At 54.7% G+C, this 24,396-nt stretch overlaps 9 protein-coding genes across 9 annotated transcripts; 5 read left to right on the top strand and 4 right to left on the bottom strand.

Moving 5' to 3' along the window:
• Positions 1–90: 90 nt before the first annotated feature.
• PG986_008734 (uncharacterized protein) lies at positions 91–710 on the bottom strand (the record flags this gene model as incomplete). Its single annotated transcript, XM_066844956.1, has 2 exons — positions 91–465; positions 630–710. 2 exons carry the CDS (start codon positions 708–710, stop codon positions 91–93), a joined length of 456 nt encoding a protein of 151 aa, XP_066697354.1.
• An 886-nt stretch (positions 711–1,596) lies between these two features.
• Positions 1,597–3,332, top strand: PG986_008733 (cytochrome P450; the record flags this gene model as incomplete). Its single annotated transcript, XM_066844955.1, has 3 exons — positions 1,597–1,843; positions 1,944–2,268; positions 2,327–3,332. The coding sequence occupies 3 exons, from the start codon at positions 1,597–1,599 to the stop codon at positions 3,330–3,332; spliced, it is 1,578 nt and encodes a 525-aa protein (XP_066697353.1).
• A 2,941-nt stretch (positions 3,333–6,273) lies between these two features.
• On the top strand, positions 6,274–7,986 carry PG986_008732 (uncharacterized protein; the record flags this gene model as incomplete). The annotated part of the gene is made up of 1 exon (XM_066844954.1): positions 6,274–7,986. One exon carries the CDS (start codon positions 6,274–6,276, stop codon positions 7,984–7,986), a length of 1,713 nt encoding a protein of 570 aa, XP_066697352.1.
• Positions 7,987–9,157: 1,171 nt separating this feature from the next.
• PG986_008731 (uncharacterized protein) lies at positions 9,158–9,562 on the bottom strand (the record flags this gene model as incomplete). The annotated part of the gene is made up of 1 exon (XM_066844953.1): positions 9,158–9,562. The coding sequence occupies one exon, from the start codon at positions 9,560–9,562 to the stop codon at positions 9,158–9,160; it is 405 nt and encodes a 134-aa protein (XP_066697351.1).
• Positions 9,563–11,325: 1,763 nt separating this feature from the next.
• Positions 11,326–12,653, bottom strand: PG986_008730 (uncharacterized protein; the record flags this gene model as incomplete). The annotated part of the gene is made up of 4 exons (XM_066844952.1): positions 11,326–11,856; positions 11,949–12,218; positions 12,298–12,343; positions 12,409–12,653. The coding sequence occupies 4 exons, from the start codon at positions 12,651–12,653 to the stop codon at positions 11,326–11,328; spliced, it is 1,092 nt and encodes a 363-aa protein (XP_066697350.1).
• A 1,342-nt stretch (positions 12,654–13,995) lies between these two features.
• PG986_008729 (uncharacterized protein) lies at positions 13,996–15,492 on the top strand (the record flags this gene model as incomplete). The annotated part of the gene is made up of 1 exon (XM_066844951.1): positions 13,996–15,492. The coding sequence occupies one exon, from the start codon at positions 13,996–13,998 to the stop codon at positions 15,490–15,492; it is 1,497 nt and encodes a 498-aa protein (XP_066697349.1).
• A 320-nt stretch (positions 15,493–15,812) lies between these two features.
• Positions 15,813–17,474, top strand: PG986_008728 (aldehyde dehydrogenase; the record flags this gene model as incomplete). Its single annotated transcript, XM_066844950.1, has 2 exons — positions 15,813–16,322; positions 16,434–17,474. The coding sequence occupies 2 exons, from the start codon at positions 15,813–15,815 to the stop codon at positions 17,472–17,474; spliced, it is 1,551 nt and encodes a 516-aa protein (XP_066697348.1).
• A 1,343-nt stretch (positions 17,475–18,817) lies between these two features.
• On the top strand, positions 18,818–22,898 carry PG986_008727 (uncharacterized protein; the record flags this gene model as incomplete). The annotated part of the gene is made up of 7 exons (XM_066844949.1): positions 18,818–19,169; positions 19,229–19,321; positions 19,373–19,455; positions 19,504–20,155; positions 20,211–20,235; positions 20,302–20,934; positions 20,996–22,898. 7 exons carry the CDS (start codon positions 18,818–18,820, stop codon positions 22,896–22,898), a joined length of 3,741 nt encoding a protein of 1,246 aa, XP_066697347.1.
• A 58-nt stretch (positions 22,899–22,956) lies between these two features.
• Positions 22,957–24,096, bottom strand: PG986_008726 (uncharacterized protein; the record flags this gene model as incomplete). The annotated part of the gene is made up of 1 exon (XM_066844948.1): positions 22,957–24,096. One exon carries the CDS (start codon positions 24,094–24,096, stop codon positions 22,957–22,959), a length of 1,140 nt encoding a protein of 379 aa, XP_066697346.1.
• Between the last annotated feature and the right edge of the window lie 300 nt (positions 24,097–24,396).

Below are 24,396 nucleotides of genomic sequence, written 5' to 3'. Positions count from 1 at the left end.
AATGCATCAGGGCTCGGCTGCAAAGCCCGCTGAAGTTAGTGGGGGTGGTCCCTGGGAACATGCTGCAAGTCAGTGAGTGCATGTGGCTGACTACTGGTCTCCAACTTCTCCGACCCAGGCACCTCGGTCGGCCTCTTGAGCATGAGCATACCAGACCTGAAACCCTTCCGACCCAGCGGCCTCTGGCGAAAGACCTTGACATGGACCCTGGCATGGCGGGGCTTTGGTGAACAGGGGCTGCCCGATATCGACATGCGCGCCTGAAAAGCACCTGGGCGTATGCAGAACGTGGCCTGCCTCGACTTCGCGTCTCCGCCTCAGATCGGCGACCAGCCGTATATGCGCCAGAGCCCGGCCACTATCTTCTCCGCCGCGACGGACCTCCGGCTCGTCGGCTGGATGCACCCCAGCCTCGTCAAAGTCATCACAACCTCGCTCGACGCGAGCAAGCTCGCGCCGGTCCATCTGCAAGGCCAGAGTGCCATGTTCGGCCTCAACGGCCCGTCCATGCCGCAGGAATTGGCCGTAACGAGACCACCACCGGCGCAGTTACGCGGTAAAGAGATCGGCTGTGGAGGATGGATGAGACCCCTGGATGTGGAGCCCCGTATACCCGTCGCCGCGCATACCGGGCCATATGCTATCAGAAGGCCAGCGCCCTCTTCCAACGCTTGTTCCGCGTCCTGTCCGCGGAGGGGGCCTTCACCCATCTCGCGCGTGTAGACCTGCCCGAGTTCGGCATCCTCCTGAACGGGGCCCCGGGGCTACCTCCTCCCTCAAAGAGTGACGAGCACGTTGGCACCAAGCCGCCGACATCGGCCACAATTAATATGCATATGGGTGTAGAGTGCCGTACGCGGGGCTACCATAGCGCGGGACAACTGCCGGGATATACGGCTAGGTGTAGTCGGCATCCAGCTTTCTCCGCTGTTTACTCAACCACCCTTTCATGTCTGACAAGAATATACTAATTACCATTGGACCAAGGATCCGTCTGTGGTGGTGCCTATCGCTGCATGTCAGCCTGCCTTTGAGCATCTATGCACCAGCCTGGGCCAACATCTGCCGTGTTTTGCTTTTTAATACATCATCCGGCAGCAGTGTCTTACAGGAGTGCACCGTGCTATATGCGAGTCTCTTGTTTATGTGCTGGATTTCCCGTTATGATTTGAAGAAAACACAAATGAATGCACACACTCGGCCAAGCCAAATGCTGCTGTCATTCGTTGGACGGGAAGCGGTGCGACCCAACACTGCCGCGTGATTAGCAAATCGGTGGAAGTGGGTGTAGGACGTCGAATTACCTGGTGCATGATTCAGCACACTGCATGCTGCAGCAACCCGGGATACACGGCCAGCGCATAATATGTCGTTGATATCTTTAGGGGATCGACCAGTGACATCAAGATTGCATACAGGGGACGCACAACGCTTGAGATGTTTCGGTCCCGAGTTCTCGAGGTCTCGAAACTTCTGGATATGCATATTGGTTAAAGTATCAACAACTCTGGGTAGCTAGGCTACGCGAGTCATGCGATTCACGACCTCTTAATAATACTTCTTAAGAATCTATCAACGCTCGCAAGCTTTACCCCGATGGCACTGCATATCCAATCTCTCCTACCGGACTCCGGGTCCGGTTCTGTCGGGGGAGTCGCCGCGTTGCTTGTCCTCGTCGGCGTCGCAGCGACGGCCTGGCGCGTGGTCTACAGCCTCTGCTTCCACCCCCTCAAGGACTTCCCGGGACCGTGGTACACGGCCTGCACGTCGCTGCCGCTCGGTATAGCCGGCCTATCCCGATCGGAGCCCGCGTGGCTCTGTTGGCTTGTCGAAACGTACGGCAGTAAGTATGAATGCGCATCATCGTCTGTTTTGATCCTATCACCGTACGCTGCGTAAGTCAGAGAGGGTTCGGTGATAACAAACAACGCAACGAACTCCAGAAGACGGATCCCCCGTCCGCATCACCCCCGAGCTTCTGCTCTTCCACAAGGCCTGCCAGCTCCGCGACATCTACTGGGACGCCGCGTGCAACACCAAGGGCAGCATCTACCAGCACGAAGCCATTGGGCCCCAGTCCCTCTTCACGACCACCAGCGCCGACGACCACCGGAAGCTGCGCAAGGCGGTCGGGGGTTCCTTTTGGTCTGTAGGCACGTTAAAGAAGACGTGGGAGGCCAAGATCGACGACCTCATTGTGGACTGGGTTGGCAACCGGAAGCGCCCTTCGGAGAACCGCAAGACCATCATCCTGAGCAACAAGACTTCGTACGTTCTATCCCGCAAGCTCCGGCGGCCCTTGGTGACAGGTTAACGGATGCAACAGTGAGTTCGCCGCCGATGTCATGACCATGGTACTCTTCACCAAGCCCTGGGGCTTCGTCAAGAACGACCGCGACGAGCGCGGCATGCTGCACGCCTGGCGCGTCGGCACCAGCCTCTTCGGCCTGGCCGTGCGCTGGCGCTTCATGCGCGAGGTGATCCTGAGCTCCAAGCTGAAGGACTACATACTGCCCAAGATGTCCGACGAGTGGGGCAACGGGTGGCTCATGGCGCAAGGGGCACGCGAGATTTCGGACCGCCACACTAAGCTTCAGGGAAAAGAAAAAGGGGAAAGTGTGCCTTCTTTCAATGATGTGCTGCAGACCGCTATCGATGCCCGCATCGACGACGAGCCCCTGAACGACACGCAGAAGCTGGCGCACATGACTCTCCTCATCCAGGCCGGCGCCGACACCACGGGGACCGGGCTCGGCGCGACGCTGCGGCTCATCTTGTCACACCCCGAAGTCCTCGCCAAAGTCCGCGAAGAGATAACAGCCGCCGACGCCAAGGGCCACCTAAGCAACCCCGTCGTCCAGTACGACGAAACGAAGCGCCACCTCCCCTACCTCAGCGCCTGCATCCGCGAGTCCCTGCGCCTGCACCCGCCGATCCCGAACCTCTTCTCGCGCCTCGTCCCGCCCTCCGGGGACGGCAAGACGATCGACGGGTTCCCCATCCCGCCCGGGACGCAGATGCTCAGCCACGCCGTCGTGGTCCAGCGGGACGCGGACGCGTTCGGGCCGGAGCCGACGGATGAGTTCCGGCCCGAGCGCTGGCTCGAGAGCGAGGAGCGGTCGGCGCGCATGGAGGGGTACATGTACACGTTCGGCATGGGGCCGCGCGTGTGCCTGGGCAAGGAGCTGGCGCTGATGGAGATGCATAAGCTCGTGCCGGAGGTGCTGCGGCGGTTCGGGGTCGAGGTGCTGGAGGAGGGAAGGTATTGCGCTTGTGGGGGAATTGCGTATCTGCAGCCGGGGTTGATGGTCAGATTGACTGCGCGAGAGTAGGAAACCTGGGCCTTGGTCGTTTTGGCAGTGCTCGTACGAGTGCATGTTCTGTTTCATTCCAACAAGGGTATGATAAGGGCGGAATGAGTGAGTTGGTGGCCTGGGTTCCTGGCTTGGTGAATGTGGAGGACGGTAGGCAAACAGGTGAACAGGATGTCCATGCAGTCGCACTGGGGGGCCCTTGGTAAACATGACCACCAGGCCGGCGGCTGTAGGGATTTCGGCGTCACCAAGCGACAGGGTCTGGCCCATAATGAGATGCTGATTGGTTTTCTTGGGGCGTTCGGAGTACTCCCACAACGGGCTCTGATTGCTTGCTTGCTTGCTTATCCTGCCTCTGCTATGCCCCCTGCTACTGTCAGGTTTTATATTAAGCACGGCACGCTACCTAATAAGTATACATGCCATAAACCCCGCTCCCGTCATGCAACTAACTGCATTCGTACTCTCAGAAACTGCATCAGGCTCAGGGGTCGAGCCGGGTATGCAATATCTGCGCATAACACCATATCACAATCAAATTCACCCTACAACGCTGCAACTACCCCGTACCGGAGTAATAAGGGCTTATGCAATATTACAACTAGTATTACTGACAGGCTTAACGGCTTTATGCATTTGCCCACGGAGGCAGTCGATGGCGGATTGCCAAACCCAACAAACGCCCGAATGAGCGCAAACCTACCTTCATTCCACCTACTCCTGAAAGTGCACTTTGCCGAGTGCCCATAGATTTGAGGCTGCGGCTACCAATTCAGCCGTTCTTGAGCTGCGATTTCAAACTTTCTCCTGTAAACAATTGTCCATACCACCACAACGACCTGTGCCATCTTCGCGGACTTTGTTGCCAATGAACTCGATGTGTAAGCCGAAATCGTTACCCCTTGTTATCAGCATCTGGCAAACAGGACATTCTCGTGCACAGTACTGATCCAAATCTCGCCGCAGCCTGGAGCTCGGGCAATTCTATGATGGTGGTGATATCGACATATCGCTTGCGACGCGACCAGCTGGAACAGTGGTTGTGCGACTACTTCTACGACCCCTCCATCAAAGTTGAGGTATCTACAGTACCCTTTTACCTGACTCCATTATTTCACCTATATACTCTAACTCGTTCCAATCCATTGATGCTAGATGAAACAGGGTTATTACACAATAAACCTCCCACGGCAACTGACAATGGCAAGTGTCGCCATTCGCCATTGTGGCAATTGCTTCCGACAGGGCAAATGACGTCCAGTCTACTAGATGTTTCCATCGATCTACAGGGAATTTGGCTAAATATATCTACAGGAAGAGAGGCAACAGATACGGAAGCTTCGTGCCGCGGAAAAGCGGCAGACGGAGAGCCGGCCGGGCAGTATCGTCTCGGGATAGTTACGCCCGAGGGTGTTGTTGCAGGCCAGGGCTACGCTGGCGTGGTGGTTAAGCTATGTTTCTCTATTTGATTGTTTGTCTTTCCAGTTCACCAGGGATGTTACGAGGAGCGTTCTCCTCACTCCGTCTGGGAACCAGATGGAGCGGGGAGTATCCCCCTAATGGAGACAACGCTGTCCTTGGTATAATACCATAAGTATTATGCTACTAAATATAATTAGATGAAAATTATACCACGGTACTGATTATTCCATCGTTTATACAGGACGACACGATATGGCGGGGACAGCGTCGTCGCCATCAAGGGGATATGTTGGACGGTTTTCATATGAAGGCTCGACCCCTTTCCTCGCATTGGGGTAATGCTTAGCATTGATTTCTCTACTACTCGTGGTGTCTTAGTGGTACCCCTTTACCGTTTCCAGATTGTGACAATGTCATTCTCCCATGCAGCACTGTTCGGATTTTGCGTCTTTACTCAGCCACTGCACGAGTTCCCGGCCCGCTGACGCCGTTATGTCCTATTCCTTTCCAACTCCTCATGATGCGCCGATGCCCAGTTTGTTCATACGTGGAACCTTCAAAGCAGCAAGTCCTACCTGAGTATTCCATACCAGGATAGCGTCTAGTCGTCCATTGGGTCGAGGTCGGCCCGTCCGGATCGTACTGGAAAGTGGACTGTGAATAAGACCCAGAGATTGCTTACTTGGAATTGCAGCTCAGCCGTAAGCGGATGAGGGCACAACACCGTGTGCATACCGTCGTCATATGCATGCGCCAAGAAAGCGGGGTTACCCTGATCTTGGCTCTCGGCATATGATGTTAATTCACCAACCGCCGCTACAAAGCATCGGTTTTCTCCAGTTACTACATAGAACGCCGGTACACTCGTCAGCTCTCTTGGTTCACTTTTGTTTTTTTACGCACTGGCCGTACATTTTGGGGTGTATGGAAATGACAAAAGCCCCGGGCCTATCCTGGGACGGGGTGCTATGCAAATGCTGCCGGGACTCCTTCGATACTCAGCTAAACGAAGTACCCCTTGATTGGTGCGAGTGGTACCCAGGACACAGCCTCGGTGGTTTAAGGCGATGTGCGGTTTGCGGATGCCGCTTGTGCTGTCTTGTGCTTGCTATCATCGGCGATACCTCAGGTTAAGGTCACTCCGAGATGCAAGTCCTCGATGCGAAAGGCCATAGCCTGGCTGCATTGGCCGCCCCCTGTCTGAAAGCCGCTTCAGGCAATGACAGTATGCGCCTAACTTTCGACCACGCGAATGGGTATTCCCCGTGGGTCTCATTCGAGAAACTGCAAGGTAGTCCCTTTTCTTCCCCTTTCCTTGGGCCTTCTTGCTTTTCACCTTGTGCCCCTGCTTAGGAGCCACGAGTAAAGAGACTGGTCGTGTTGTTTTTTATTGTAAGATAACAGTCAAATACCGGAAATATCACCCTTCTTCAGCCGGGGGACTTGGTCAGATGAGACGTTAGAGAAGGTTGAAACATGGCTAACCAACTGCCGCGCAAAACACAAAAGTTGCCAAACGTGGGGCAGCATCACCAATATGCAGGCGGATTTGCCGACTAGGCTGATTCAGATCGAGTGTTTGCCAGGATCATTACACCCAGCGGCCCGGCTGGTGCTCAGCACCGAACTGGATGCCACCACCGTTCGGTATGCTACACTGAGTCACTGCTGGGGTCCCAATGGTGTATCTGTCAAGCTGTTGCGTAGCAATATTGGTGCTTTCCGTTCCCAAGTCCATTGGGATATACTCCCCTTGACGTTCCAGGAAGCCATACTTGCCGCTACCAGCCTTGGTCTCGGGTACATATGGATCGATGCGCTGTGCATCGTGCAAGACTGCGCAGCTGACTGGGAGTGTGAAGCTTCCAGAATGGTGCAAGTGTATACCAACTGTTACATCAACATTTCTGCCGATTCCTCGACCGATGGGGACGGTGGACTGTTCCGGTCACGAGACCCAGCCATGTTCCAGGCCTTTCTCGTTCCCAGTGGTCCCACTCATACTGGCATCAGTTATGCCCCCTATTACTGCTTCCCCAAGAACTGGGACAGATATATCGAGAAAGCGCCACTGAAAACGAGGTCCTGGGTCACTCAAGAGCGCTTCATGTCGCCTCGTGTCGTTCACTTCTGCGACGACCAGGTACATTGGGAATGCGTGGAGCTCATGACATCCGAGTGCGTGGATAGTTCTTTCAACATCGCGCCCGACACTAGCCGGACACCGGCAAGGTCACTTATTGACCTTCGCATGCAGTCCAATGAGACTGAAAAAATCGAGAAGCTATACGAGCTATGGTACCTCCTGGTAGAGTCATACACTGAAGGCCAGTTGACCTTCATCTCGGATCGGCCTGTCGCCATTGCTGGCCTGGCGCGCACGTTTGCCCATCTCCTGAATCTGAAGTCCACAGACTATCTGTGTGGTCTTTGGCGACCACATCTGGCCTTGGAAATGATGTGGTACACGCGGACATCCACCGAAAGGGCCCATCACTCCATTCCCTCTTGGTCGTGGTGGTCTGTCAATGGCAACGTTTGGTTTCAAGCACCCAAGAATGTCGGAAACTACAAACCCGTCGCTGAAGTAGTGGGTACATTCACCACCGCCGTGTCCGGCGGTCCGTATAGCACAGTAAGTTCAGGCGTACTCAAAATCCGAGCCCCGATATGCCGAGCGAAACTCTCGCGAGCACCAGATCCTTTCCCTTGGAGTGGCCTTTTCAAACAGGAATGCAATCATACCATCGCACTTGGTCAGGACGAACTGGAAGAAGGAAAGTCGTTCGAACTTTTGTTGGACCAAAGTTCGCCCGAGTTCTTGGGGGAGGTCCTTTCTCAGGAGGTGTATCTTCTACTGGGCCAAGGAGACGTAATCGCCGCTTCCGAGTCCGATACATCGTCCGAGAGAAGCCCTTCGAGCCAGTCAATTGTTCCATCAACGAGGGACGAAATTACTGACGCGCGTCCAAGCCCCAAGTCTAACGTGCAACAGCGGCTGGGGTTCTATGGCGTGGGCCATTATGATTGCCTGGTCCTCATACAAGCCGGGTCAAAGGGAGCCTTCCGCCGGGTGGGATTCGTCTCGTTTTCGGGGATTACCGGGATGACCCGCGAGGTTGTGGACCATGAAGACGAGGGGAGTGAGTGCTGTGCCATTCTAGATAAGCACTTTCAGAGCTCCAAGGTCCCGAGACATCTTTACGACGATGTGGATGCTAGTTTCATGTATACTATTACCCTGGTGTAGAGCGTCCTCACGAATTCGACCTGCATAAAACAGAGTCATCGGCTGATGCAGCATTAGGTCGGTTGTGACTGTTGTTGACACGCGACGCAATTCGCCCACTTAACACACATTGCCATTCAGCATACTCCGAGTATTGTTACCAATCTTGGGTTGGTGATATCACTCGTCCGATTTAGTGCAGCCTTCGCTCGAATTGTTTGCCTGGTAGCCGGAGTTGCGCCGTCGGACGATTTTTGCATGTAGCCATGCCGTTAAGGAAGTCATTTGCTGTCGGGAACCATCCCTGCTGAGATCATAGGAGGAACCAGATTGCTTTTCCTGGGCACTTTTAGGCAGCAGCGAAAACGACCTGCCGACAGCTTTGCAAGCCACTGAATGCCATCTGGGTTTTAGTGCAAGGTGCGCTTTCGTATTCGATCCAATCAGAGTCCAAGTTAGGCATATGCACTGAACGTAATTACAAAGTCGTCATTCTACCTTCCTTCCTTTTTCTTCGCCCACGTCTCAAGGAAGAGGCAGCCCGATTCCTCCCCCTCCACGAGACACTGGCACATCCACCCAAGACACAAACATCATTGGCAGCCTTTGACCGCCACTTCCCATGACCACCAGTGTCGGTGCGTTTTCAGTCTGTTTAGTCCAAAATATCGTCTCTCGATCTGGCATTCGGCAAGAAAGATAATCACCCGAATAGAACAAGTTATTACACGGCCATCCACACGATACCAATTATTCAATGCATTTATGCGACACCTGCCACGACCTCTGGTGCCAAGTTCTACGAACGGCGCATGGCTGGATCCATCCAGGATTGGATCGTAGGCTGAGTTGCAGTTGGCGGAATGGCCGGGATTGCCGTTTGTGTGACTATATATACCACCATATTGTGAAAGGCTCGATACATGAAAAGACGATCCTGGCAAGCGAGCCGGTGAAAGTCAGGTTTGATTTGAAGAGAGATATGGCCGGACGGTTATGCTTGGCTACATGTTGGATAAGAGTTGACATTTGGGAAGGGTGGTTGAGAACTATACCAACCGACATATCCCTTTGGGTTGACAAAGGTATTGCTCTCAACCCTTTAGTATATAGGTTTTGGAATCGGATCAACTGCTAACAATTCGTAGAAACCGATGCGGCTCGTTTCTTTAGCACCGCCCCGCCGTTGAGATCAGATAGTGCCGCAGAGGCAGCGCGCCTCTACAGTACATGGTTGGAAACATGCCGCCTCGAGCACGAAACGTGCAAGAGAACCGTATGCGGAGACCAGGTCGACGAAGACGGTGGTCCCGAATTGCCTACCCGTGTTCTCGACCTGGGCCACCCAGCGGCTCAAAACCTGGTCCTTTTGGAAAGCAAAGGGTTGCGGGGAGAATACTGCGCACTCAGCTACTGCTGGGGCCCACCACATACACAGACGTTTCTTACCACCAAAGAAACGCTTGAAGATCGTCTCCGCGAGATCAGCTTCGACGACTTGCCACGAACCTTTCGGGATGCGGTTCAAATAACCCGTGCACTGGGTATGAGGTACCTTTGGATTGACGGCCTTTGCATCATCCAAGGGGACAAACATGACTGGGCGTCCGAGGCTGAGCGCATGGGTGCCGTCTACGAAAACGCATCGTTGGTCATCGCCGCATCCGGTTCGGCAAGTGCACAGCGAGGTTGCTTAATCACGGGAACCCGAGACCTGTGCTCAATTAACCTTCCCTATTACACGGAGGATGGCCAAAGTGAAGGTTACGTTCATGCATGCGCTTATATTCCCGGGAAACGCTGGTTCCCAGGTGAAGGGCCTCTTCAGAATAGAGGATGGGCTCTGCAAGAGGCCTATTTTGCCAGGAGGGCTATTCACTTCATGCCCGGAGGCCCAAGTTGGAGTTGCAGAGAGCTGGACCTTGACGAAAGAAATCGCAAGGGTAAGCCCTTTTTCCACAAGGACTGGGAGAGTGTGGTAGAGAACTATTCAGAAAGGCGGCTTACATACGAATCTGACCGCCTCATGGCTATACAGGCATACGCCAGTGAGTTGCAGAAAAAGACCGGAAACATATATAACCGAGGAATTTTCTTATCTCGGCTTCCCGAACAGCTTCTATGGACGAATGGAAATATGTCCGATGCCGAAGACCTCGCCGAGGATCTCGTCGAGTTGCCGTCTTGGACTTGGGCGTCAAAAGGTGGCCTCAAGGTGTTTCTGGCTGATCGTATTTCCGAGTGCGTATCTCCTCTGGCACCTGTCATCGCTCATGACAAATTCCGGATTGATGACTCCGGTGCCTTGTTGGTCGAGGACTGCGCGGTCTTATGCCATACCTCCGGGGATCGAGCTGGCGGAATAAACGAACCACTGGACACCCAACTCGGTCCGATCAAGGAAATGGTTGGAATGGCGGTGAATTACAAGGGGTGTGTACCGTTCAATCTGACGGAGCCTTCTGATTCCGAGTACCCGCGACTGCGAGGAGTGGCGTATTTCGATGAAGATTACAAGGGCACAGTTCATAGTCTCCCTTTAATGACAGCTGCCGGTCGCAACCACTCACGGTATGTTCATTCACAGGTCCCTGAAGGCCTGCAGCCTGCTAACTTTACTCAGTACGAGATATATGTCATCAAATGATCTCGAATCTGACACGGAGTCGAGCTCATCGTCCACCTGTTCCAGTACGTCACCTGAATCACCGCACGATGATCCAGATTATACAAGTTATGTAAGTCCTTGGGCCTATAACTAATATCCGTCTACTGTTTGTCTCACATTCGATGTCCAGCATCGCTTAGTTGGTCTTCTACTGGTCAAACTCTCTCTACACGAAGAAATCTACCGGCGGGTGGGGGTAGGGCTTCTACAAGCACTGGAAAATGAACCTGGGACATGGCCACGGAAAACCGTTCATATTGTCTAGTGGTGTACGCCATACAATGTTATTTTACCTCCAACTAGGCATGTCGGTTCAGCCGCATATTATCATATAGATGAGCGTTTTGGTATATGTCGTTATGGACCGGTGAAGCCTGTCCGTGTGGCTGGCCTTCCCCGCGCCCCTTCCCTCTTTCCGCGCAGGTATATGCCTCTGGGTATAATTCTTGTCTGTCTCCTTATCCTCGCCGCTCGTCCCTTAGCATATTCCCCCTCCTAGTACCAATTAGAGTCGGGGAACCTGTTAGGGGAACGCGTTAGTAATGAATGACTTTGATATCAATTCTTAGACTCATCATAGCCAACTGAGTCTGGTTTATTGCGTGCCACGTTACACGATTATCAGACATAATCTCCGAGTCTGTATGAGATTCATAGCTGTTGGATTGAACTTTCGCTGGTTGTTGATGTCCTCAAAACGCTACCCCTTGATACTCCGTCAGCTTCTCTTCGCTTTCAGTCCGCCTCGGAGCATCGTTGTCGGACCGGGATTCGAGCACGCTGCTCGACGCCTGATTCATCTTCTTCTTCCTCGACGGCTTAGCCCCAATCGTCTCCAGCTCCTGCGCCCCGTCTCCGCCGCCACCACTTCCCCGGTGACGGTGTCCAACACCGCCACTCTCGCCGCTACCGCCATAGTCACGTTCCCGCCCCCTCCGCGCCCGGAGGTGTTTGCAAAACCCCGCGGTCCCCGGCATGTTGGCGGTAATGACGGCGGCGGCGAACTCGACCGACGTGACGATGGTGACGGAGCCGAAGACGTAGGTGGTGTCGGCCGTGTTGCTCAGCTGCCACAGCACGATGAAGCGCAGCAGCGAGACGGTGATGGCGCTGCCGCCCATGGTGAAGATGGCGATGAGGCCGAGGCGGCGCCGGAGGGGGACCTGGAGGTGCCAGAGGGGGACGATGGGCAGGGTGTAGATGACTAGGTCCATGGTGACGTTCTGGTGGGCGAATGGGATTGCATATTAGTTCAGGCGTCCGGTGGCGGTAGAGGGGGCGAGAGCATAACACGCAGGGGAGGGAGACGACGCACAGCGACGGATGGGAGGTAGTAAGACAGGCTTGAGTCAATGCACCGGCGGTCCGGATACAGTTCCGGATGAAAGTAGGCGTCGATGGGTATGCACTGTAGGCCGTAGAAGATCCAGGTCCCGACCGTTTGGAAGCAGACGAGGCCCATCACGACGTAGACGGCATGTTGGAATCGGTTCGTCGTGGTGAGGGTTCGGAGGTAAAAACAAAGAAACGACATCTTGATAAGGAACTGTAGAAACAAGTAGTAGAACTCCTCGGCGAACAGATACTGGAGTCGTGAGAAGCATCATTGTCAGTCTTATCCTTCCAGATTGACATGCCAGAGATGGGAATCAACGGGGGCGTACAACATTGATCAGCTCCACGTTCTCGGCCGGGACAACTCCCTGATGCCTAAGTCACTGGTTCGTCATCTTCGGAATAGCTCACACCAGATACGCTCCTGGTATTTTACTTACAAGCCACCTCCGAGGATGGTCCACATCCACGCGATGTACTGCTGGCCAATCCAGACGGGCAGGACGGCGAGCATGAACCAGTCGTCGGCCCCGAACGACTTCGCGATATAACGTCGAGTGTAGAGACGAATCAAAATGGAGCTGAGGCACAGGATGGCGAACGGAATGGTGACGGTCCATACGATGGGCTGCATGTTCTCCAGAACCACCGGCCCCTCGGGATCAGGTACCGTCGCCGCGGCCATTGTCAACAAATGATGACGGCTACTTAGAAACCAATAAAGGTCGCCATCGGCAAGGAAGAAACAGAATAATCCAGACTGTAGCCTAGGCGGCGAGAAGAAAACAAAACTAGACTGGAGCCACGAAACTGGTGTCTGGGGTCTAGTTATGTAAGTATGCCGGAAAGAACTGCCGGCGGTGCTGTGGTTACAGCAAGTCTGCAACAAAGCTTGTTCCTCTTTAGGAGCCAGACCGAAATGCCGGTCCTTCGGGCAGGGGGCAACGTGGTCAAGGTTGCATCCCACGGTATTACAGGGGGCATTGCCCTTTCCGGGACGGTTTCGAGGAAACCCAACCCTCCAGACCGGGGGTGGGTCAGCAGACAGCTATACTGCTCTTCATTACAGAAAAAGCTTAGAACGATACTTATGCGCATGATTTGCATGTAGGTGTTAGCCCAGACAAAGGAGTGAGGCCCGGAGATTGCGGCGGCATGCCTCTATTCTCTCCATTGTTGGTTTGAACCACCGACAGAATGTGTCAGGTCTCGGAAAAGGACCAACGAAACACGCCATCTGAGCACAGAGCGATGGAGTCAGGCTCGTCTGGAGGGAGTGCCGCCTCGATGGTTCTGCCGAAAAGTTCCTCCGCGCTCTCGGTAGTATTTGAAGGGCATGAAGCGGGAATCATGCGAGCGGACAATGCGGAGTGGAGGTTCTGGAGAAGAAGCGGATATGAAATGTGGATGATTAGCGATTTGGCAGGCTCTGTAGGGCTGCGACGCACCTTTTCAGGGGCCATGGACCCGTCTACACAATCGCTCCTTGATCCAAGCTTCTGTCTTTTCGACTATGATCACCCACTCATGCAGAAAAGACCCCAGAAGTACACCGCGCAGCTGACTCGTACCGCCAAAGCCCCTATGCTATTCCACGTACTGTAACTACTTGAAATAAAGCCGTAAAAAGCACAAGGAATATAAATATCAAATTTGTATTCGAAGTATATAAAGTTAGAATTTATTATTATTTTTACTTCTTTTATAACGCTGCTTTGCTGGAAACAAACGTAGGTCAAAACATGCGACTCCTAAGCGGCATCTTGGAGCTGTGCGGTGTATTTTGGGGTGGCTTCTGCTTATGCTAGCGAAATGATTACCGAGAACAGTCATCGATCGTCCGAGAAGCGGAGACCATGGTTATATAAGACGTTCCCGTCCACCATATTTGGTTGCATGATAATAAGCAGGATGCGAAGGATGAACGAAAACGATTTCCAGCCAGCTTTCTGATCCTCCCCCTGGTCGACTTTCCTACTCTGTTAGAAGATTGTCTACCCCGATTCTGAAAGGGAAAATCCATCACCATGGAAGCCAAAGAGATCCGCGTCCACCCACTCGGGGAGAGTCCCGGCGCCGACCGGTTCGAGCTTTCGGACATGGACCATACCATGCCCAAGATCTATGTTCAGATCGCCGAGATATTCGAGCTGCCACCTGACGCGAACCGAGACGATATCGTAAAGAGCTTGGCCGAGGGGTTGGCGTTCGCGCTGGGACAATATCCCGTGCTCGCCGGGGTCCTGCGCATGGACGCATCCAACGGTCGGATGTGGGTCACCAAGAAGCAGGACTCGACGGTGGGCCTCTTCGTCAGAGATGCCTCGGCATCGGGCGACCTGCCATCGTTCGACTACCTCGAAACCAACGACTTCCCCATACAGCTGATCGACGGCCACAAAGCCCTGCCCAAGATCGTGACCGAGAAGCAGCTCTTCTCGCCCCTCGGCGACAACGCCGACGACCACGCCACCGTCATCTCCACCTTCCAGATCACTTTCATCGCCGGCGGCTTGATTCTGGCCGCCGCCATCCACCACAACTGCTCCGACGGCCCCGGCTGCAACGGCTTCCTGACCACATGGGCCGAGAACTCCGCCGCGGCCTCGCGCCGCGAGCCCTTCAAGCCCATCGACCGGGCCAACGCCAACCGCGGCCAGCTGAGCGCCCCCAAGCCCAGCCCCGCGCGCTGGAAGGAGCTCGACGGCAAGTTCCCCATCCTCAAGGACCTCGGCGCGCCCCCGCCGGCTCCGCCGCCCGACTTCGTCATGCCCAAGCTCAAGGTCCGGATGTGGCACGTCCCGCGGAGCCGCGCCGCGGAGCTCAAGAGCGCGTGCGCGCCGGCTGATAAGGACAAGTGGATATCGACGTACGACTGCATCATGGCCCTGTTCTGGAAGACCATCACGCGCGCCAAGCTGCCGCTGCTGAACCCGGCAATGAGCAAGGAGGTCATCATGGCGCACGCGGTCAACACGCGGAACATGCTGGAACCGCCTCTGCCGGACCGCTTCCTCGGCAACGCCGTCGCTTTACCGCGCGTGTCTGTCGGTTCCATTGAGGAACTAGTGCGAGCCCCTGGGGACGATGGTAAGAGCAGCAACCTGCCGCAGCTGGCGGCCGCGGTCCGCGAGTCCATCCGGACCATCACGCCGCAGTACGCCGCCGAGCTGCCCGAGTGGGTCGCGGGGCTCGAGGACCGCCGCTACATCGCCATCGCCATGGACTCGTTCCTGGGCATGGACCTCGCGGGCACGAGCTGGCAGGCCATGACGCCGTACGAGCAGCACGACTTCGGGTTCGGGCTGCCCAAGGCGATGCGGTGGCCGCACCCGCAATTCGAGGGGTACGTGTTCGTGCTGCCGTCGCGCGCAGCGGTGAAGAAGAACGCGAACAGCGGTGCTGGTGGTGATAACGACGAGGGGTTGGAGGTTTGCGTCTGCTTGGAGGAGAGCTGCCACGACCGGCTGTTGCAGGACCCCGAGCTGCTCAGGTTTGCTCGGCCGCGGGGGTTGAATGCTTAAAGGGGGAAGCTGCTGGAGTAGGAAACGCCGCGGAACTGCAGCTCCGCATGCACTCTGCGGGCGAGTGGCGCAGTCATTCTGTAGTCGTAGACTCTAGTAGTGTAGGATCACCAACAGGTTGCATTCGGCTATTTCCCGCCATACCCCACCCACGCAAGGGGCCCCTCGGCCTCAGAGGTGAAGCCGCATTCCATCTCCTCTTACCACGTATCGTTCCACTTGACATCTCGATCGCGCGAGTCGACTCTTACGCGGCAATCTCTACACATCGATCAGCATTCTCCTCTCTCTACTAACTCCGCGCCTGTTGGTGAACTACCATGGCTGCTAGTAGCAAGACTGGCTCCTCGGTCGAGGCGGGGACCTCATTAAACGAGCCGCAGCAGCTCTTCGTCGGGGGCTCTTGCAGCAACAGTTCCGATGGATCGACTTTTCCCGTAGTCAACCCCATGACAGGCGACACCCTGTACGACTGCTCCTCCGCCACCACCGAGGACTGCTCTCGTGCTATTGACGCGGCCTCGGCCGCCTTCGAGACATGGTCCCGTAGCAGCCCCTCGTCGCGACGGCTGATCTTCCTCAAGGCCGCCGACATCATCGAGCGGTACATGCACCAAGACGCACCCGAGATTCTCTCGTCGGAGGTGTCCGCCACGAAGGGCTGGATCATGGTGAACATGATGGCCACCGCGGGGACCTTCCGCGAGGTCGCCGGCATGGCGACGCAGATAAAGGGGGAAGTTGTCCCCTCCGAGCGGCCCGGGACCACAATCCTCGTCGAGCGCGAGCCCATGGGCGTCGTGTTTGCCATGAGTCCGTGGAATGCACCGGTATGTATTACCCCCCTCCCTAATGCCAAACCGAGCCCTCCCCCGGCAGACCGGAACACTCCCCGAGCCTGTCGCACTCGGGCTAAGTGACTCGGACTAACCTCCCCGAAGGTAGCCCTGACCGCGCGCGCGATCTGCATGCCCCTGATCTGCGGCAACACCGTCCTCCTCAAACCCTCGGAGTTCTCGCCCAAGAGCCAGAACCTGGTCGTGCGGGCCCTGCAAGAAGCCGGGCTCCCCGCCGGCTGCCTCAACTACCTCCCCGTCTCGCCGGAGCGGACGCCGGCGGTGACCGAGTACATCATCAAGCACCCGGCGGTGCGCCACGTCAACTTCACGGGCAGCGACCGCGTGGGCAGGATCATTGCGGGGCTGGCGGCGTCCTGTCTCAAGCCCTGCGTGCTGGAGCTGGGCGGAAAGGCTCCGCTGATTATCCTCGAGGACGCCGATTTGGCCGACGCGGTCGAGGCTGTGGCGTTTGGCGCCTTGGCTAACGCGGGACAGGTTTGCATGGCTACGGAGCGCGTGCTCGTCCACGCCTCCATCGCGGGGGAGTTCAAAGTCGCCCTGGTGAAGCGCTTCCAGCAGATCAAGGTCGGAGACCACACCCAGGATAGTTCCGTATCCGTCTCGGGCATGTTCACTCCCGTCCACGCGCAGCGCGTGAAAGCGATGCTCGAGACTGCTTGCGCGGCCGGCGCCGAGCTACTGACCGGGGACATGTCGCTCAGGGGCCAGCAAGGGACCATCATGGCCCCCCACATCCTCGACGGCGTCACGCCCGACATGGACATCTTCCGCCGCGAGAGCTTCGGCCCGCTCGTGTGCCTGACCGAGTTCCGCGGGGACGACGACGACGAGGCCGTCCGGCTCGCCAACGACAGCGAGTACAGCCTGTCGGGCGCCGTCTTCTCGCGCGACGTCATGCGCGCGCTCGCGGTGGCGCGGCGGGTGCGGACGGGGGCGTGCCACGTCAACGGCGCGACCATCTTCTCGGATCCCGCGGTGCCCAACGGGGGATGGGGGCAGTTCCGGGTATGGCCGGTTCGGCGGGATCGCGGGGGTGGAGGAGTTTACGCAGCGGAAGATTATTACGTTGGCCAAGGGCGGGATGAAGTATCCGTTTTAGTTAGTGATAGTGTTAGAAAGTAGTTATATACATACGCTCTTTTGACCGAATTTCCTGGCAGTATTGAAATAGTGTTTTGGGTAAATATTGTGCACACCGGGTCTCGCAGCTAAGGGCGAGCAACCGTCATGTCGTCCTTATCCGATGAACTAGCTTCGGAGTTGTACTGTGCGATAATTCCGTAGCATCAGGGACGGCGGTGAAGCACAGCCATCTTCTAGCGGTAGTACAGTGAAGTGAATCGAGTATAATGATGTTTACAAGACCCTTTCGACTTTGCACCACAAGTTACTGCAAGTCCGGAGCTATGGAAGGTTTCCAATATGTTCATCGGTTTCCTCACTGGTATCTATTCCAGTCCCTCTTCTGGGAGTTGGGTCCGTTATTCGGACCCAGAATATGGATGCCTCTCGCTCCGAGTCCAATTCGTTATGAGATGCGCCGTCGGGACCTGAGTGAATAGTTCGCAGGCCCTCATGATCTAGGGAGCTCCAGACCGCCAGCCTGCGGTGGCCCATTGTCAGCGACTTCGGCTGTAGTTCTGACTCTGCGCGTTAAGACTAGATGAACCTCCTGGAGCTTCTCATGGTAGCGATATCCCGGGGTCGGGCAGACCGTAGTTGGCTTCCCGCGTAAACCAGTAGCGTGAGTTGTGCTCGATGCAGACGCGCTAGAACGAGATACTCGGGGTCATCCGGCGCGCGACGCTGTACCGTAAGAGAAAAGTGCATTATGTCAGCAGTGAGGCGCTGGGCAGGCCAAATACACCATGTTCACCGGTGACGAGCCCGTCGTCTAATCTCTAGAAGTAAGACAGAATGGGGCGGATAAATTAGTGGATAAAGTCTTGGGCCTTATCCGCTCCAGCTGTGGTGGTACGACGGGAGAGATGATGGGTCGGTCAACTGTGCGTGAGTGGGGTAGGTTCGTTGTCTTCAAGGCGCCCAGCCTGTGCCTGTGCCATGGTTTGAGCCGGACACCAGTGAAGCAGGGGCTCACTGATGCTCGCGGTCACCAGCTTGTCCAAGCCACTCGTTTCGCATCCGTTGATGTATGCAGACTCCCGTTCAGTAGATGCTTGCCTTCGGGTTCGAGATACTAGCCTCATACATGTAGAGGCAGAACCCACTCGGAACCGGAAGCGCTCAAAGCAATAATATGGCCAAGATGCAGAATGGTTCCCATAAGGAATCCTCTGCATGGTGAGGGTAATTAAATGCGACTCCGGCGTGATTGGTGAACCGGGAGCGGTCGATAAGAGTTATGTGAGACAGAGCTGGCAGGCATCTATACTTGAGCTCCCCTTGGGGCACACCAACTCTCATCTCTAGGTGACACTTGTCTTGCCATTCCGATTGCAAAAGCAATGGGTTTCTTCAAGAGGCTTCAGTTAAAGCTCAAGCGCAATGCGATAACCAAGGCTCGTCCTATCTCAAGTCCGGATGTCTCGAGTGCGGCAGCGCCGCCCCCACCTCATGCATCACTGCCTCGGCTGCATGAAGGCCCCCGCAGCCCAGTTGATCCCGTTCCGGAACAGCCGGAGAGAACCTCGGTAGCGCAGACGAGAAGTGCAAGTCCAGTGAGGTCAAAGCAGTTGAGCATCTCCGCTGTATGGGACGAGGCATGGGATGAGTTAGTCAAGGACGCCGAGACCGCCCCCTTGGTTCGGCGTTTTGAAGCCTTGTTACTAAAGTCAGTTGAAGGTGTCGCCCATGCAGGTGAAACTCTGCCAAATGGGAAGCAGGAACAGTTGCAATTTTAATTCGACGTCAAACAGAGACGATCGAGAAAAACGAGTGGAAGCTAAGCTTTCAGGGGTATGATTTCAAGGTCAAAAACTTCATCAAGCCGGTTGTTGCAATAACCCAATGTGGGTACAGCGCTTCGCTCGCCATTACTGCAGAAGCCTAACATGATGAAGCTATCAGATACTTTATTGGGGACGCGGTTGAAGCGAGTCCGTCAGCATCGCTGGCTTGGGCAGGTATATGCCTGCTGCTACCTGTATGCTTCCCAATCTGTGTGATCACTGCCCACCCTGACAAGCTCTAGCTCGTGACCAAGCCTGGTGAGGGAGAGGAATCCCGAGTCAAAGGGCTTGAAAACCTGTCGAATATTCTCAGGCAATGCAGACTGCGCGAGCATGTCTACCAACGAAGGTACGAGTCTGAAATGGGCAAGGCTATGCGCCAGGAACTGGAGCAAGCACATACCCTATATCGAGATTCTCTTCGAATGTTGTACATCAAGATATTGGAGTTCGAGGTTACCTGCTTCTTATTCCTCACCGGGGAAACATATAAGAGAGTCGCGAAGGACGTGGTCAATTGGGACAAGTGGGATAGTCTCATGGAAGCCGTCAACGTACAACAAATTAGCATTGTCCAGATCGAGGACACCTGGCGCGACGTTATGCTACAAGAAGAGTGGGAATCAAACCAAGAAGAGCATCGACAAAAGGTTTCTGCCTTGAACGCCATCCCTTCGGAGCTGTCTCGCCTGAAAAGGTTGATCAAAGAACAGCAGGTCGATTCGGAAAGGAAGGTGCTCCAACGCTGGCTATCAGAGGTAGCAGACCCGTCGACCAATTATGTGGTAGCACGCGACAGGCATACCAAGTCTACAGGTGAATGGATCTTGGTGGATGAGAGATTTCACCGTTGGATGTCTGCGCATAATTCGATCTTGTGGCTTCATGGTAAAGGTATGTGGCTTGAAAACTCCGGATCTCTATCAGAGCATACTAACCCGTATCACAGCTGGTTCGGGAAAATCGTTTCTCAGGTACGTGCAGGAGCCGAGTATCTGTGGTGGATGTCGAATTAATGAGGACTAAGATAATCACAACAGTACCACCGTGATAAAACACCTGAAACCGGAGGAACGTTCAGATGTCATCGACGAAGTTTACGACACCATGGCATTTTTCTACTTTGACTTTAGGGATCCCTCTAAACAAACAAGAAACAACATGCTACGATCCCTCATTGCCCAAATCAGCCAGGGCAGGCCAGACTTTCCAGGACCACTGCGTCGCTTGTCCAGATTCCCGAATACCAACCAAAGTCCTTCGACCGAAGAGCTACAGACAGCCCTCCTCTCATCGATTCGAGGCTTCGCTAATATTTACATCATACTGGATGCGCTGGACGAGTGTCCTCAGACTGGAGATGAGCGTGACCTGTTGATGCAATGTATACAAGACATTCGAGGTTGGGGGGTTCCCCAACTGCATCTCCTGGTGACAAGCCGACGTGAGCATGATATTGCATTGCATCTTTCGACCCGCGGGGATCATGAAAATGAAGGTCACGCGTCAGACTTCTCAGCAGAAATCAGTCTCGAAGCTTGCTCAACGGAGATGAGGCGCGATATCAAAACCTACATCAATACTCAACTTAGCAGCAAGCCCAAGTTTGGACATTGGAAACCCGACTTGAAGCGCAGAGTTCGCCTGGCCTTGATTGAAAAAGCACAAGGAATGTATGAAACCCATTGCTAATACGAACCCCCCTCAAAAGCCATTGCTAATCATGAGATTTAGGTTCCAATACGTCGCAATGCAACTGGAGGTCCTTCGGAGTACAAAAATAAGCTTGATTGAAAGGGCATTGGAAGAGCTGCCGGGTGATATCAACCAGGTCTATGAACGGGCACTTCAGCGAAGTCCTGATCTGGACGTCACCATGCGTGCGCTCACGTGGCTTGCTTTCTCCAAGCGGAGGTTGGAAATAGAGGAGTTCGCGTTCTTGGCGCGGCTGAAGCCGGTTTATCGTACTAGTACTTCAGACGACTGCCTTGAGATCAAGAGTCTATACGACGAGAATCTCGATATTGCCGCCCCGGAGGACATACTTCGCTGGCTCCCTGGTCTGGTGACGGTCCATCATGACGACGAATCTGGCAACAGCCTCAAATCGCCTGCGGCATCGACAACTGATATGTGGTCAACAAACGTCCACCAATATGTACGCTTGTGCCACTTCTCTCTGCTTGAGTTCCTGACGTCCGAGCATGAAATCAGCAAACCTTGGCATATCGAGCCTTCCGAAGCACAATTATATATCGTGCAGTCAAGGGTTGCATCTTTCATCTATCTGGTCGATGCTACGTTCTTTTCAGTACACATTCCGGACGATAATCGGAGCATAGATGCAGATTACACTCTGGTTCGATTTGGTTCAAACCGCATGCTAGACACCCTCAAGGGTCTAGCAAACGTCCCGGAGCGAAACTACACAAGTACTTTATCCAGTCTAGCCCGGAAGCTCTTCAAGCCGGACTCGCAATACCTCAGCGAGCTTCAGGATCGTCTTATAGGCTATAGTGCTTGGCACCAGCCTCAGAAGTCAAGAAAGCCCTTGCAAATGTTGTATCAACGTCGGCTGAAGTCACTCATACCTCTAGTCGTTCACCTCATGCCTGAAGTGGTAGATTTGGTTGATGAGACTACGTCTGATACGGCCCTCAACCTGGCGGCGTGCGATGGCGACGAAATGCTGGTCAAGCTGTTGCTTGAAGTCAAAGCAAACCAACCCATCAACAAGAAGCCTGACATATCGGCTTTGCAGTCATGCTTTTATCAGGGTTATCACTTGGGTACCGACAGTTCGAGACTTAGCTGCGCCCGAATTTTGATCGATGCTAGCAGTCCTGATGCTGTGAAGCGTTTCGTCGAGAACTCCAGTGACGGGTCCAACCCTCTTGGCTGGCTGACAAAGCTTGAGTGGGACCCGGAACAGTCTCCGCAGATTGCCAACATGATGATAGAGCAGGGGGCTGACATGACTTCGGCGCTTGCAACTGCCACTCGAACAAGCGACTCAATAGAAGCCATGGCGTGGCTTATCGATCGAGGAGCCATGGTTAACAGTCGTATTGTTTATCACGCCGAGGATAGTGTTATGCAGGTACATTATCGAAGAGGATACGCGGGCGACTTTTTCTCTTACGATTACGACCTGAGCGACGTTGATTCGTACATCTTCGATGTCGACATAGACTATAAGGCGTTTGACAAATTTCAACTCTTGATTTCTAAAGGGGGACAAATCAAATACGATGAGAAGAATGAAGGACTGGAAGAGTATTCGGCAGTCCAGTCAGTCCAGGATGAGGCACTGATTTATGAGTTCGAAAATACTCCAACTTGGAACTTATACGAGTACAGCCCAGAGGCATGGAGTATTGTCAAAAGGCGGACATTTCGCATGGTGTTCAGAGCTAAGAGCTGTGATGGCACCTATGTCGAGTCACCCGCGGAAGCCTACAAGGACTTTGAGCGCTGGAGGCATGTCATCCGATGGTTATTGAAAGAGAAACAGTCTGAGTGGCCGCCAGAGGTGCCATTTCCCAGCGGAACCGACTTAGAGCTCTTCGAGGGGTGGTGGGAACGGAGACACAGAGGAGGCTGGGGACCTAGGGGATTGAGACAGGTTTACTCATAGAGCCGGTACACTAGTTTCACTGATATGTTTATACATCAAGTGTCATCGTAATATTGTTTCAGACCCATGTTACCGATGCCACATTATAAATCTTTGGACAAAGCGAGGCCGCGTACTCGACCCATCCTGGCGGAGGCACGAATGAACACGAAATATAGCAGTCCGTGTCTAGCGTATACTCCATGTCCTCAGGGTGGTACAAAACGCAGTAGCCGGGCCGGTCTTCGTCCTCGGGATACTGCTCTGCGTCCCATTCCCGTAAGCCGTCGAGCGGCGTCCACATGATGCACTGGCCCAAAAACCCCTTTCGGAGGCGTTTTACGTGGGAGCGGAAGATCACACCGGGATGGAGAGGCTGATGCCGCTCCTTCAGCGCGGTGAGCCATTCGCAGAAGTCGTCAATCTCGCCGCCGGGGGAGATTTCCCTGAGTTTGCGCTGCAGCTGATCGATTTCGCGCGCGTCCGCTGTTTGCTCCTCGGAGAGGTCGATAACGATGGACTCGTGGTCTTCTTGCAAGATGCCGAACACCGTGCGGAGGAAGAAGTAGCTCTCCCGTAGATCGACGCGCAACTCCCGGGTACAGACGCCTATCGTCCGGAGACAAGGGAAGAGCCTTGGGTTGAACAGGCCTTCAATGAAGCAGTGTGGATCACCGCTGCCGCTGTCGCTCAGGATGACGTGGCGGACGCAACTGGCCAGGTCCTTGATGACCCCAACTGCGTGGGTTTCGATGGCCGTCCGGGGGTAGGTGGCATTCGGAAAGTCGATCTCGACCAGGAGGGTGTCCCGCTCAGGATCGAACCAGGTGTGTTCTATAGAATTCCCTATCGGGTATCTCTCCCGCTCGTTGGCGGGTATGCTTTTGGAGTTGTCGGCACTGACCACTCGCCCCAGACCCGCCACATCTCTCGCCTCACGGCAGGCGTGCGCGACAGCGGGTGGCCGATGGTGCCTCTCAAATACATATGTGGCGTATGTAGGCCATCGAGGCCACACCCTCATATCGTCATCATATATAACGCCAGCCGGTCGTTTGTCCCAGAGCTTTTCCAGGATTGGAATGATGCGACGGGGAAGCGCCAAGTCCCAGATGTGTCTTCGGAGTTCTGGCGGGAGGCGAGTGAACGGATCAAACAGAGCCGCCTGAGTAGCATTATCTTGGCCTGCGCTCTCAGCAATCCCTCCTTCGGGATCCATATTGACTGCACTCACATGCGTATGTATGTGCGTCGAGCTGCAATCGTTTCTGTTTCCGGTTAAGACGTCTTGATAGGGTTGGAGAGTCTTGATTCTAGAAAAATAGAAACGTGGCGCGTGCATGCAGTAGTTCATGTAGCAGGTGGCTTACAGCACTGCTGCGCCACCCCCCTCTCTCATCAGATCTGCACCGAATAAAACTCGTGTGTTGATGTAGTGCTTCATGTCGTCAACGCTGCTACTTACTTACATGCGACCTCTTTTTCAACGACATCTCTTTACATTTCCTCTCTCAGTCGG

Source organism: Apiospora aurea (genome assembly GCF_038362705.1).
Source record: "Apiospora aurea strain CBS 24483 chromosome Unknown utg000006l_segment0_segment0, whole genome shotgun sequence".
Taxonomy (NCBI): Eukaryota; Fungi; Ascomycota; class Sordariomycetes; order Amphisphaeriales; family Apiosporaceae; genus Apiospora; species Apiospora aurea.
Note: the sequence above shows the minus strand (reverse complement) of the source record. Positions and strands in the feature narration are given on the sequence as shown.